Source organism: Gobius niger (assembly GCF_951799975.1).
Source record: "Gobius niger genome assembly, chromosome: 10".
NCBI lineage: Eukaryota > Metazoa > Chordata > Actinopteri > Gobiiformes > Gobiidae > Gobius > Gobius niger.
This window is the reverse complement of record NC_136861.1, coordinates 1,321,535-1,336,254: the sequence shown is the minus strand read 5'-3', so window position 1 is coordinate 1,336,254 and position 14,720 is coordinate 1,321,535. Positions and strand designations below refer to the sequence as shown.

Below are 14,720 nucleotides of genomic sequence, written 5' to 3'. Positions count from 1 at the left end.
ATAATAATAATAATAATAATAATCTAATTCTGTCTCAGTCAGAGCAGGAAACACAAAATGTCATTTAATATACATGTATTTCAATCTTGTTGAGGAGTAAAACCATTCAATCTAACACAATTATTTAAAAAAAAAGAAAAGAAAAAGGCCAGGCATAAAGTTATAGTTTACTGTGATTAAATAAAACGGTCACATTCTATTTAATCACAATAAACTACCGCCCCGGGATCTCGCTAATGGTCGGTGCCTTTGTGGCTCTTCACAGGATCAAGGTTGAAAATTTCGGCTCTTGGTCTCTGACTGGTTGGCCACCCCTGCATTAGTGGCTTAGGGACAACCTGGTGACCACATCCGTACCTTACTCTCCGCTCCAAAGTCCTTGGCCTCCACGTGGCTGACGATGTCCAGACCGAGCGCAGAGATCATGCTGCACAGGGACAGTCCCAGGGCCTGGGTGGGCAGGCCTATGAGCAGCTCCCTCACAAAGTCTGCAGTGAAGGCTCTGATGGGTCGGATCATCTGCTCCTCGCTGACCACAGCCACCGCTGCAGGGCTGGGGGACAGGTGGTGCAGTGTGCTCCCCAGTGCCGCAGGGCCGTTGGAGGGGAACAGGTCGTCTGATGGGTACGAGCCTGAACACATTAGTGAAGGAGGCCATGTGTGAGAAAGGACATTACAAAAACATTTGAATGGTGCAATTGTTGGACTTTGTGAGTGTTTAAGTTGGTTATGGCGGTTTTCCTATAGTTAGAGGACTCTCAGAGCTGCTGGTGTACAGCCTGCTAACCTTTCTTTGCTGCAGTTGTGCAAACGTTTAACAGCTCATTTTCTCATTTTCATTTCTTCTACAATGTCTCCAATTAGTGGTAGAATTAATCTAAACTTGCCACTTTAGCTGCCAGGGATCGTGGACAGAGACAGAGGATTCTTAAAGAATGTGAAATTCCAAATTAGGTTCTGTACAACAGAAGATATACGGTCTTCTATTTGAACTAAAATAATAAGAGGGTGGTAAAAGCATTATAACACTTTGGATTTTTATATAAAGATTTCAAACATGTATTGACTAGTTATTGAATAAAGCCTATACTTTAACAGAATATGCCACCCTATAATAGCATACGGACAAAACATTGGTATGGGGTTAATTCTGGCTACTAAAAGCTTCCAAATGGTTTGGAATATTTCAATGGTTCAATATTTGGTTCAGTTTTAGTAAATTTGCCAACATTAATATCTCTGATCAGCAGAAACCATGTCAGAACCACGACAGTCATCGTAAAATAACCATTTGGTGCTCATGAAGAGCTGCGTGCGGTGTCATTTTGTTATTATATTTATATATTATTCATATTTGTTATTAGCGCACTGCTGTTAGCTACTAGAACTATGACTCTGAGCGTCAGTAAAAGTTAACATGTAGTAGTAACTTTCACCTCCTCGTCAGTGCCATGTCTCATGCGGTTCATCGCTCTCAGTGGTGCGTCTGTAGTCATTTTACTCTTAGATTAAGAACATCTTAATGCACATAATAGAAATCACACCGTAGGCAGCAGATTGTTTTTAAAAATGGGAAGTCAGAATAAAACTGATTTAGTTTTTTGTCCTTCTTTGTGCGGCGCAGGTCTTACCGGAGAGCACTTGGGAGAAGGAGGAGCACAGTCTGAAGAAGTCTCGGATGGTTTGCAGCCTCTTGAGGAAGAAGAGTTCCTCCATGAGCTGCCTCTGAGACGAGCTGTCGAAGAAGTGCATCTGAGCAGCGCGGGCCTCCTTTAACACGTCCACCTTCCTCCAGGCGGACGGCACCTCCAGAGAGCTCAGCTGAGGAACAGAGACACAAACTCTTATTAAAGCCATTGATGAAAGTTACAACGTATCCGAGTGCTTTTCGAGTTTCCGTACCTTCTCCGTGAGCTGGCCGAAGGCCGTCTCCAGCTGCGTGAACATGCCGTCAAAGGCCACCAGCAGCATCTGTCCTGCGGTCATCTTAGGAGGCTCCTGAGCTGAGCCGTCAGAGCGAGGCTGGATTAGGTCCGAGTACTGAGCGCGTAGCATCCTGTACACAAACACAGTCACACTTCATTTCCTCCACCACGATATGTCCTTCAAGTTAACACAAATTAGATAAGAATAAATGAATGAGAATAAAACTATAACAAAAATCTCCAGATATTTGGTGGGTGTAGCATTCCTCTTCCTGTCTCTGTCGAGTGCAGATGTGTTTTCTCACTTCTCCTGGCTTTCCTGCTTTTTTCCTGCCCCTGCGAGTGTCTTGTCTGACTTTATCTTTCCTCTTGGACCACCTGCTCACTGTCCTCCCGAACCGCTAAACTATGGAATTGATTAACTAGTCTCTCAGCGCAATTGATATGGTTTTTTTTTCCACAAAGTGAGACCACAGAGGAGGTCGTCTGCCCTCACTGGATTGTCACAGCTCGGTTTGCAATGTGGATTGTCGTGTTGCCTCGTGGTCCTGTCGGTCAGAGACAAAGATATTTACTTATTTGGACTCTTGATAACATGGTACCTGCTTTGGATTGGATTAGGCGCTGCCCTGGATTATCTGAAATTTGGAAAGACAGCAGTTTGCAACATGACCCCGCTGCTGTCGAAGCACAACAACGATGGTCTGCTAAACCAGATAAGGAATGAGCTGTCGAGGTCATATTTTGCATAGAACTGACTTTCAGGATTGTGGGTGTATCTCTGACCCGGTGGGTGTATCTCTGACCTGGTGGGTGTATCTCTGACCCGGTGGGTGTATCTCTGACCCGGTGGGTGTATCTCTGACCTGGTGAGGCGCAGACAGTGGCTGTGTCCGTCGGGCTCCAGTCCTGCGGAGCTCTGCAGGTTGTCCATCAGCTCCTGCAGACCCAGCCCGTCAGACGAGTGCTCCACCAGACTGTCCAGCTCCGACAGCATGGCCTCCAGCGTGGGCTCCCCTTTGATCATGCAGCGGAGGGCCTCAGGGAAGATGATCTGACGGAAGTTGGTGTTGAGCTCCTGCAACACACAGATATGAGTTCAGGTTAAACAGGCCACTGACTACCCACTGGAAACTGACATAAAACATATGGTTATTTTATGCTTTCATTCAAAAATACATAAATAAAATGGCCATCAGCAAGTAAAATAAATGCTTCCATCCGTTGTGTGGCCCTGAGAAGGCATAGACAGTAAAGGCTGTACACTCGCCTGTAGGCAGGTGTAGACTGCGTTGGCCAAGTACACGGCCTGGCTGGTGGCTGAGGGGGCAGGCAGATCCAGGTCGTGAGGCAGAGGAGGGCAGCACTGTAACAGGCTGCTCAGGGCGCTCACATTCCCCATCATACTGCACAGCTCCTCCAGGAACCAGGCCCCATCCCGGGACGTTAGCTCCAACAGCTGCTCTCCTGCACTGGCTGCGGCGCCCTCCATCACCAGGTTCCTCCTGACACATGGAGCACAGGGCACAGATATAACAGGAGCTTCTCAAAGCGTGTGTGTGTGTGTGTGTGTGGCCAGAGAGAATCACCTGCAGAGTGCACACAGGGCAGAGGTCATGATCGCTGATAGACTGAGAGAGCCTGCCTCTCCGTTCTCCTGCAGAAACACGGCAATGCAGCGCTCGATCTCTTGCAGCTGCTCCTCACAGGCTGCTGCTGTGGAGCCCTCTGCCTTCAACCGCTCGGCCTGGTGCAGCACACGCTCATTGGCCTCTGCCGCTTGGTGCTGGAACGTCAGCTCCAATTTGGAAAGAAACTGACAGGAAGGAGAGGGCGGCTGGGAGGCAAACAGCACCTCATATCTATGGACACAACAAATATTGTTGGATGATCATACAAAACATCATTACCCACTCGAAATAAAACGTGTGTCACGCACTGGTGATAGATGTGCTGGCATCGCTCCACAGTCATCTCCCTCATCAGCTCCTCTAACCAACTCTTCCACTGGTAGGCCCGATGGCGGCGCAGGGATATGCGCGGGTACAGCAGGGCCACAGTAGCGTAGCTGTGGAGCTGCTCCAGGCAGCTGCGCAGGAGCCCACGGCGCTGCTGCAGCAGAGAGCTCAGCTCTGCTTCCAGGCTCTCACACTGACTGATCACAAGGGCCTGGCCCGCGTTCTGCAGGAAGGCTGTGGCTGGAACATAGCTGGGAGGACCTGAGGAACACCAGGAGTTACTCTCAAAGTTGTGGATGGCTTGGGCCATTCACAAAAAGGTTATGTGGACTCACCCAGGTCTATGGGGCTGCTGATGTCCTGCAGCAGGCTGGCCAGCTGCGTGGCCTCTAGGCTGGAGAAGGCCGCCTGGTACTGACTGATGCACTGCTCCAGGTCCGAGAGCTTGGACTGGATGGCGTCCTGCACCGTCCTCTGCCGAGACTGTAGCTGGTTGTGCTCAGAGTACCTGCACAGGCAGCACAAGCAGCACCGTCAGCTTCACAAACATTCACATGTATCATATTTCTACAGATGGAGCTAAAGTGAGACCTGTGCTCCAGTGTGACGATGAGGTGGTCTGGGTGGTTCTCTGCTCCCTCCAGGAAGGACAGCTCCTCCTGCACAGTGACCTGCTGCTTCTCCCCTGCACACAGCAGCTCCTGGAGGTTCAGGTTCTCGTCCAGGGCCTCCTCCATCTGTGGCAACACTGCCAGCATCTCGTCACGGTTCTTAAACCAGTTGACCTGCAGCAGCACACACGCAGGACAGAGAAAATGATACGTGTAAATCAACTGTGTCATGATTCCACAGTCCACTCTATCGTTTATATTCACGTTCTGACCTTGATCTCAGCCACACGTGAGGAGAAGAGCGAGCGAGTGATGTCCCTCTCCATCTCCCGTTTGGTCTGCCTGGTCTCCGTCTGCTGGCCCCCTCCCCCGTACACAGCTCCGGCAAAGCCCACCTCCCCCCCGGCCGTCCAGTCCACCAGCGGGTCATACACGAAGGCTTCCAGGAGGGTCAGGAGGGTCTCTCTGCCCCGACGCATCATCTGCACCACCTGTTCACAGGAGAGCCTGAAGATGCCCTCCACCCCCGTCACGCCCAGAGCTGTCTCGATGTTGTGGGTCATCCGGAAGGGCACCTTCTCTGGCACTCGCAGGCTCTTTCCTGTGAAGCGTGGACATGAGACATCAGTAAAAGCTCCACACGCCTGCTTCCTTTCACATTCCAGCTCTACCTTTCTCAAAGCACACGTTGTAGTCGATGTGCACCACCTCTCCAGTGGTCATGTCGATCAGCACGTTGTCCAGGTGACGGTCGCCCAGCCCGATGATGTAGCCCACCATGGACATGACCGCGGTGGAGCGGGCGTACGACTGAGAGACAATACAACCAACTCAATGACAAAGACCTCTAGGAGGATAAATATATTGGCAATAGACTTTTCTGATTAGACTTAGCTACTGTTCAAACATTCTCTGATTGAATAGGAATGACTGAACGTTTGATTTGGAGCTTGGATCTTGTTTAAAAGGGAAGAGTTCATTTGCAAAAACAGATGCAAAGTGCCATTGAAAGGTATACTTGAAAATGTCTCTTTCCATAACAGTATTTTTCATTACCACATTTGTTTCAGGTCCATACAAATATAAAGTCACTTGTTCTTGATTAAATTCAAGACAACAACTTTAGTTTCACATGTGGCATTGGTTGAGTACAGTAACAAGTATTCAAAACTATTTTGAAAAAATTCAAAGCAGATATCTGCTTTTGCAAATGAACGCTTCAGTGTTCTTTCTCAGAGTGCAACAATACACACAAAATTGGCTTCATGACAACAAAACTACTCATTTTTAATTAAGCTTTGATAATTTTTTCCATGCACTCTATATATTTGAATGGTTTATTCTAGTGTGTATCTAGTCAAATGGCACAATAAACTATTGAAAATATCGCACATGGAGCTCTAATGGTGCCAGAGGCAAAATCCTATTCAAAAGCGTAAAAGACCAAGAGATGAGCCCCCTCACCTGTGTGACCCTCCACCACTCGCTGGGTGTGGTACAGCAGCACCACAGCTCCTTAGCCAGCAGATTGGAGGGCGTGGCGTCCATCAGGTCTTTGAGCACTTCCTTCATGACGCTGAGAGGCCAGTCGCGCCGCGTCACGTCCACACTCAGCCCCACAGCCTTGAGCGCCGGCCCGATGCGGCTGTAGTACAGCTCACTGGGGCGGGGCACGGTGGGAACCTGCGGGGGGGCTGGCTGTAAGGAGTCTTGGGCCTGGACACAAGCACACAGAGTACATCAGCACCAGAACAATCAGTCATTAGAAACGCTCAAAAGCTCAAACATTTCACATGTTGGTAATGGAATGGACCTCAAACATCTGAAGTCGAATAGTTTTGGATCTGATCATTTTGAACAGATCACGGTCTGACCTTCTGAGATTGCAGCGCGGCCTCCCTCTGCTGCCAGCGCTTGTAAAGGCCGAAGAGTGGCGTGGCCCCGTCCACCCACTGGATGAGCCCCGAGCGGGTACCCAGCGGCGTCACCGAGTAGTGGCGGGCGTGGAAGCGAGGCTGCTCTTGCTGGTTGATCTTGGTGAACATGGTATTGACGATAGATAAGAACTGCATGATGCGCTCGTCCAAATGCAAGTCCTCCAGCCCTGTACAGAGAAGACAAGAGAGTCAAGAGCAGAAACAGAAACCACTCACCGCAAAGGGAGTGGTTAGAGTGGTCTGGTGTGGTTCACTCACTCTCACCCACCGCAACATGCTCAAGAAAATGATCAAAATCAGCAATAAAGTCATCGGTCAGGAGCCGGACTCACTCAGTAGCATTTATGACTGCAGAGTTCTGAGGAAAGGAACCCAGATCTCCACAGACTCCTCACACACCCTACACTCTCACTACGCCCTGATGGCAACAGGGCGTAGGTTCAGGTACCTCCCTCTGGGAACAAAGAGGGCGATCTCCACTAGGTAGGAAGTGGAGTGGAAGGAAGTGTTTCCTTCCTACATACCTCCATCCGCCTGCTGAATAAATGACTGCATGGACCTTGGTCCATCAAAGGCCAATTGTATTGTTTTTAATGTATTTATTATTGCATTGTTGATTGTGTCTGTGTAAGCTCTCAGTCGTACAGGAGTTGTCCATCTTCAACCACTGAGTACAGAAGACGACTTGAATACCTTCATTGAAGATTGTTGATTGTGTTGTATGTAGGGCTGCAGCTAACGATTATTTTGGTAATCGATTAATCAGCCGATTATTTTTACGATTAATCGATTAATCGCTTGTCTGTGAAAGGTGCATGGAAATTGTATTTTTTAAATTTTTTGACCACATAAAGCTAAAGTGGCGCCGCTTGAGGACATGTTGATGGAGTAAACTTAAAGTAAACATTTGTAGGAGGCTCTTTGTGCTAATTCTGCTTTCTGATTGGACGAGACAAAGACAGATATTTATGAAATTTATAATGTACAAAACACTGCAGAGCCTCACTTTAAAAACAAAGTTGGTTTTCATCCAAAATACATAACTGTCATGTCTTTTTTGCTCTATTTTAGTCTGTGTTCACTAGAAAACGATTAATCGATTACTGAAATAGTTGACAACTATTTTAGTAATCGATTAGTTGTCGATTAATCGATTAGTTGTTTCAGCCCTAGTTGTATGTCTGTGGATGTACTGTTTTTATTGGGCCCGTACTGGCACTTCTTCTGCAAATGAAGTTCCTAACGGATAAATAAAGTGAATTTGAATTGATTTATCTCAAGGGTTAAAGAAAAACATTATTTTTCAACGATTCAACGAATACTAACATGTAACAATACATAAACTCCAAATACCATGAATCGGTGTCAGTTTTGGCAGCCCTCTAAGTCAGTTGGAGGAAAATTCTTTTAGTTTTTGTCACTTTTTGTTCATTTCTAAAAGATAAGCTAAAATATGCCTTTATTGATCTCACAATGGAGAAATGCACTTGTTACATCAGTCTAGTTTTAGTCTAGTTTTAGTCTAGTTTCAATTAAAAATAAGTAATTAAGTATTAATATTTCAACAAATGAATTTAGGTGGATAAGTAAGTATTGGAAATGTGGATGAAGGTCGTACTAAGCTTTTGACAGATTCCTCCACAAAATGCAGATGTGCTATTGTGAACATGGCCGCTCTCCTCATCCTCCAGTGTTCTCGCTGGCACATTTGAGCATCAGGGGGGTGTTTGTGTTGTCACCAGTCAGTGTTCATTTGTTGTCCACAGGTCGATGACGCTTGTCATGGGAATAAGTTTGTTGAACAGCTGATCGTTGTTCCATGGCTGATGGAGCAACGTTTGGAGCGAGCGCTTGTGAACATGGACTGAACTAAAGGAAATACAGTTGAAACTAGGGCGCTCCAACATGTGTGAAACGACCTTAGTCACCATCAGGCTATAGTCATTCAAAAAGATTCAGATTTCCTGCATTCTGGTGCATGAAAAAAGCTAAATATCAGTTGGTTCATTTACAGTTGTTCATTTGTTACTTTGGTCAAAATAGGCATCAAATATAAGGAAGGAGAAAAAATTCTATATTGCTTTTGTTCATTTTAACAGGTGTAGAGCTCACAATGGTGTAAGTAAAATGGCAAATATGCACAAACCACTGTGCCAGCTGCCCAAACACCAGAGGGCCTTAGGATGGCTTTAGCCTTTAGGGTCTTTAGCTCCAAGCTCCAGTTTAATGGAATAAAGAGGCAGACACAGTCTGGACAGGGGACACCGACGTGGCTTGTGACCACCTGCTTCCGATGCTTATTTGGACATGATGTTTGCCTGGATACCTCATTTGCCTGAACTTTACATTGTCTTGCTTCATTGCTTGACGTTTGGTGCAGTTTTCAGTGGTTTTGTATCATCTCACTTCTCTCATCTAAGTGCTGGACGTTTCATTTCTACAGATGATGGCTGAAGAACCTTTCTACCTTTAACCAACTCTTGCACAACTGAGCTTTCAGATTCCCAACTTTGAGATGACCCATCGAAATGCTGACCGCTGACTGACCTTTGAAGAGGTAGGGGTAGTTGCGTCCGTCGGAGCCCTGGAAGAAGAGCTTCTTGGGCTTGGTCTTGGTGGGCAGGATGGTGATGGTGCTGCCCACGTTCTGAATGGCGACCGTGTCAGAGGCAGACACCTCTCCAGGGAGGGCCATCTCTGTGGTGTTCATGGAGGCCAGACGGGGACTGATCTCCTCCAGGCGGAGCAGGTAACTGGCTCTCTTGGCTGCACGCTGCTGGAGGTTCATCATGATCTGGAGAACACAGAAGCATGAGCAAAGACCAAGTCCAGGCTGCTTCTGTTAAACACTGCACATCATCGTCTTCTGGCATAAGTGTTTAGTCTTTTATCATTCTACTCCCCAAACGCTGCTGCATCTTTATGTAACATTGGCTCTGTCCCAGCCAATCAGAGGGCGCGTTACAACCAAAGAGGCGCCATCTGTCTAATAGAACACCGTTTAAGCCATCAAACAATGACATTATGCAAGTAGTCGACAGGAATGCCCCATTGGTTACATAATATGTTGAAAAGCTAGTTCCCTAGACACAAAATTAACTAATTAATGTGCTGACCACAGTTTTTCATAGTTTTTTACTTGGTAAATATCACCGCAAAATTTAGCTGGCTTAAATACTGCATGGGCTTTTAGGTTTAGCCTCTCTCTTCACGCAAAATCTCTGACCAAGCCCAGACTGAAACTATCGACAGCGACACTAAACGTCGGTGTTTGCGTCCCATCTGGCTGAAAGAGAGGCAAGGGAACAATCCTATTTGTGATAACTACATTCTATTGAAATGGCTGGTCTTAGCCATGTACTTTAGAGTCATCTGTGTCATCTGTGTCGCTGTAAATAGTGGAGCATCACAAACGTGTACTTGTAAATGTAAAATGAGAAAGTGCTGACCTGTTTGAAGGGCATCCAGCTGCTAGCAGGGCTGGCTGGGTTGTTGGGGTTGCGCAGGCGCTCCAGGGCAGAGGTGATGGCGTCTCCGTAGGTCTGCTGGAACCACTGCTCGTGAGGGGTCTCCACAGGTGCCGAGGTGATGCTGCAGACGTGCTCCAAGGCAAACACCACCGGGCGCATCAGGGCAGAGTGCTTCTCCCTCATGATGGCCGTCTTCTCGTCCCTAAAGCCACAGCATCGCCGGGCAGAAGAATGAAAAAAGTAAACTCAAACCTTTTTTTTATTATTTAGAGCACAGGTGCCCTTAACGCTGATCCCAAGCTTCCAGTAGCTTGCCCACGCCCCGGGTAGATCGCATCCTATCACTCCAAAGCTCGCTTGCATTTGGAACTGGATTACCTCTGTAGCCGTTAGTTTTACGTTAGCTCTCTGCTACACACAAGCTAGTCTCAGACTGCGAAGATACCAGAGCAAACATCGCTAAACTGTTTTCTGTCTCTGCACTGACCTGTGCACATGCTGTGGCGCTCATAATAGTGAAAAATTGAGACTTCTGCGGGGGAAAAACTATCCCAAATTGGTGGAAAATAATGAAAGATGAATTAATGTTGATACACGGGGCTTCTTATGCCATGTAGAACATATCATAAAAGTAGTTATCTAAAAAATCTAATCTAAAAGCTACAGAACAATCACGTTAGTCAGAGACTAATCCTTGTATTTGGATTGTTGCAATTGGGAAACTGGTCAATAATTCCTGGGCAAATGAGACAGAGTGAGGTTTAGATCGTGGACTGTTTGGGTGTGATTGAGTTGAGGACGTTTCGCTTCTTCTTTCATGCATTCTGTTCTACATCCTGCATAGTATATTTGGCTGTAGGACGTTGTGTTCCGACTGACCTGCGCAGTGTGTTGTTGCTCTGCACTCTCTTGACCTCGTCGTCCAACTGTTGGATCCTCCTCATCACGTGCATGTGCTGCTGCTGAAGGACACCCAGCCACAGCTCGTCCCAGAGCAGGGTGACACGCCGCAGCTCCCCCACCAACTGCTGCACCTGTGGGAGACACCGTCAGACCTCTGCTTCCTACACCCACCGCCACTCAAAACTCCAAACAGCCTCCACACCTGCAGGACCATGACGGGGTTGGCCACAGACAGTTTGTCCACAATGTTGCTGTAGCAGTCGTGCATCATGGCCTGGTCTGGACTGCAGGTTTGCTCCTCTGGGTCACCTCCTCCTCTGCTGCTGTCCGCATGCTCCTGCTCCTCCTCCTCCTCGCCCAGGCCGTCGCCCTGCATGCTGCCCAGGAAGGTGGGCAGGCCGGGGGGCAGCTTGCTCCCTGTCAACACCAGCAGTTATACGATAAGATTATCACACAATTAGAAGGTTAAACGTTCAAGACCGCTATTAGCCTGTATAGTAACGGTCTGCTACTTCTTCCTGTAGGCAAAACAAAGCAAAGGATCATGGTTGATAATTAGGTTCCCTCATACCAATAAATGCACTTACAGCCTCTCAAATGGAAGAAGGGATGCACGTTCTCTCATTTGTCAAACAACTCGTTTGCAAGAAAAGATATGAGAGATAGTTATAGATTTGACACTGGAGAAAAAAGGACTATTCACTTTTTCAGTCACAGCAGACACTTTAGGAAAGTCTCTTGGTATCGGTGAATATCTGATCTTGGTCGATATTCACATCCCCACTATCGGTATCAGAAGCAGAAAAGCTAGATCGATGCATCTCTAGTTATTGGTCGCCATTCTTTGTAAGTTTTATGTATATTTAACACGCTCATCGAGGGGGAAAGTTAGGGAGTAAACACACACCTGCAGCCTGTGCCTCCCCTCCCAGTGACAGAGAGCCCACGATGGCAGGGTAGAGGATGAGGTGTGGGGAGTCCTGGGCCACGCGGCACAGCAGGCTGCAGATGCTCTGGCGGATGTAGGCCTCCGGGTGGTTGAGGCGGGAGAACAGCTGTGGGATGATGGCTGAGGGGCAGAGGGACAGTGAAAGAGTGAAAGAGTGAGAGAGTGAGCGCTCCTCTGGTCTCCAGGGGGAGCTGTGAACAAGGCGTACCTCTCCACGGGGCCGTGGGGGTGGAAGCCAGGCCCACCTCCAGACCTTCTCGGAGCTCCCCTGCGTGCTTCACCAACAGACGCAGGAGGCGCAGAGTTGCCATGACGATCAGGTCATCGTTACTCTGTTTGCTGTTGTTACATGACAGGATGAGCTTGGGGTCGTTCTCATCCAGAGGCACCTACAGAAACACCAGACCAAAGATTGGTTACATTGTTTCCTTGGTTGAACTTTTGTGGACCGATACTAAAGAAGTTTGAGGTTTTTCCAGACCTGTCCCGCGTTGAGCTTGAGGAAGGTGAAGTAGGCCTGACAAGAGACTCTGTACAGACCGAAGATGCGGTCCACCACGCGCCTCCACACCCTGATGAGACCTTCCGCGATGGGCTGCTCCATATCCAGCAGCCAGGGGCACGCCGCTGTGAGCTGACGCCAGATCACATCCACCAGATCATCCTCCTCATCCTCCTGCTGAAGAGCCATGTCCTCGTCCTGACACACACACACAACAACTCTTTACCTCAAAGCCAACACTTGACCAACATGCAAGCATTCACTCCATTACTGCCACAAACACTAAACAAAAATGGATCATGGAGAGAAGGTTGTTTTTTGCCTGGCCACACCCTCTTGTATGACTCGTTATGCGCAGTAGGGCTAGGTATGATTATTGAGAAAAAGGTTTAAAAAAAAAAAAAAACCTTTATATTCAAGTTCTGATGCTGCAGGTCATCAAAAATTTTGGTAATAATGGGGGAAAAATTGGAAAAATCATGTGGAGAAAAAAAAAGAAAAAAATCTTTGGAATTTGGGGAAAAGTGGGGAAAAATGTGTATATTGGAGAGAAATAAGACTTGACTTACTGTATTTCTCTCATATTTTTAATTTTCGTTAAAACGGAAAGAGTTATGAGGAAATGAGAAGCTAGCCATGATTAGAGACTTGGAATTGATATTATAAACCCAGGAAAAAGGTTAAATATTGAGTAAAATCTGTGTGCTAACTATGTTCTGGTGACAAATGTGTGTCATATATACTGATCCCTCTGCTGTGAATGCACCTGTATGCCAGTAGGGCGGCACATGGCCTGCCCCAGGACACTGAAGATGGCGCCTTTGTCCTCTTCACTGGTGCCTTCAGGGAGCAGCTCCTCAATCTCTTTCTTCTCAGCCGGCAGCAGAGGCAGGCCTTCCCCTTGACTGAGCGAGAAACACACCGTTTAAATGATACTCCAAAGCGGAGACTGGTGAGAGTGGGCCCTCCCTCACCTGGCATTGTCCACCACCTTCCTGCCCCAGCGGTAGCTCCAGCTGGCCAGAGCCGCCCAGGATTTGGCCATCTCCGGGGCCAGGCTGGTGGACAGCTGGTAGAGCTGACCCAGCACGTAGTCTGCCTCACCAACCCCCACTTTGACTGCACAGGACAGGACACAGGACAAGTTTAGGATGTTCTCACACGCATCTGTGTGAGACTCAAACATGTGCTGGTACCTGAGGTCTCAGCGGTGATGTGCAGTGTGCCCTGGTCCTCCAGAGGAAACTCTAACAGAGCAGCTAGGTTCTGGCTCAGAGACGACATGCTGCTCACACTGTTGGAGTTCAGCCCTCCACACTTCTTCACCACCTACAAGTGGACAGCACAACATGAACACCAGTTGGAAACACTTCAATTCACCTATTGTGCTTTGAAAAGTACATTCTAAAAACAGATCCACCATAAGGTTAGCAGCTTTGCAACACTGTATTTGACTACCCTTGAGACATTGTACTAGAGCTGAAACAACTAATCGATTAATACACAACTAATCAATTATTGACATAGTCGACAACTATTTTAGTAATCGATTCATCTTTTTCTAGTAAACACAGACTCAAATAGAGCAAAATGAAAAAAAAAAAAACATATTTTAGTGTTTTGTACATTAAAAATGTCATAAACATTATCCGTCTGTCTCACATAATCAGAAGCAGAAAAAGCGCCAAGATCCTCCAACAAACGTTCACTTTAAGTTTAATCCATCAACATGTCCTCAAGGGATGCCACTTTAAGCTTTATGTGATACATTTTGGGAAAAAATTAAATTTTCATTGCCAAGCGATTAATCGTGAAAATAATCGGTAGATTAATTGATAACCAAATAATCATTAGTTGCAGCCCTACCTCCCAAATTTAGAACTATGTAATAGGCCATGTACCAGTCTGTAATAACTTGTACCTATAGGTTACATACACAATGGAGTAATGCGCATTAGGGTTACAGTCTTTACATTATGTATCTTCCAAACTAATACACATTACTTCATTGTGTACCTACTAAATTAGTAGGTAAAAAGTACAAGTTATGTTTACAAAATAAGACCCAATAAGGCAGGACAGTTTAGGCCAGTGGATCCTAAAGTGGAGGTTGGAACCCCCCAGGGGGTCACGAGCACTGAGCTGCAGGCCCAAAGCTGATTTCAAGATCTAAAAAAGACAAATATGGATTTTTTATTTTTTTATTTGACAGGAAAGTCCCACTGACATTAAAAAATTCTTTTTCAGAGGAGTCCTGGCTCCAGCGGGGAACCTATTGTACATATTTGTGCAACTTTTTATAATAAAAAAATAGTTGATTTTGTGTGCATTTGACCCGTATGAGGTGGCACCTTTAGTTTCAATGTAAATACAAATCACTAAACAAGATCAATATCAGATTATATATTATCCATTGTTTTTTGCAGATAATTTGCTCTGAGATTTTGGGAGTTGCCTGAAGAGTT

The 14,720-nt window shown here is 46.7% G+C and overlaps 1 protein-coding gene across 1 annotated transcript in view; it reads right to left on the bottom strand.

The window, feature by feature from the left end:
* The window catches only part of smg1 (SMG1 nonsense mediated mRNA decay associated PI3K related kinase), a 59,544-nt gene that overhangs the window by 9,498 nt on the left and 35,326 nt on the right, over window positions 1–14,720 (bottom strand). The window contains exons 31-53 of the mRNA XM_079565437.1: window positions 13,452–13,584; window positions 13,230–13,374; window positions 13,022–13,160; window positions 12,235–12,453; window positions 11,962–12,142; window positions 11,712–11,873; window positions 11,007–11,221; window positions 10,781–10,935; window positions 9,881–10,103; window positions 8,979–9,225; window positions 6,369–6,598; window positions 5,959–6,210; window positions 5,166–5,304; window positions 4,767–5,095; window positions 4,475–4,668; window positions 4,219–4,391; window positions 3,865–4,144; window positions 3,515–3,787; window positions 3,196–3,430; window positions 2,792–3,003; window positions 1,903–2,056; window positions 1,632–1,821; window positions 358–632 (exon numbers count right to left, since the gene is read on the bottom strand). Coding sequence (XP_079421563.1) covers window positions 358–632; window positions 1,632–1,821; window positions 1,903–2,056; window positions 2,792–3,003; window positions 3,196–3,430; window positions 3,515–3,787; window positions 3,865–4,144; window positions 4,219–4,391; window positions 4,475–4,668; window positions 4,767–5,095; window positions 5,166–5,304; window positions 5,959–6,210; window positions 6,369–6,598; window positions 8,979–9,225; window positions 9,881–10,103; window positions 10,781–10,935; window positions 11,007–11,221; window positions 11,712–11,873; window positions 11,962–12,142; window positions 12,235–12,453; window positions 13,022–13,160; window positions 13,230–13,374; window positions 13,452–13,584 — 4,755 coding nt within the window. The remainder of the gene's footprint in view (window positions 1–357; window positions 633–1,631; window positions 1,822–1,902; window positions 2,057–2,791; window positions 3,004–3,195; window positions 3,431–3,514; window positions 3,788–3,864; window positions 4,145–4,218; window positions 4,392–4,474; window positions 4,669–4,766; window positions 5,096–5,165; window positions 5,305–5,958; window positions 6,211–6,368; window positions 6,599–8,978; window positions 9,226–9,880; window positions 10,104–10,780; window positions 10,936–11,006; window positions 11,222–11,711; window positions 11,874–11,961; window positions 12,143–12,234; window positions 12,454–13,021; window positions 13,161–13,229; window positions 13,375–13,451; window positions 13,585–14,720) is intronic.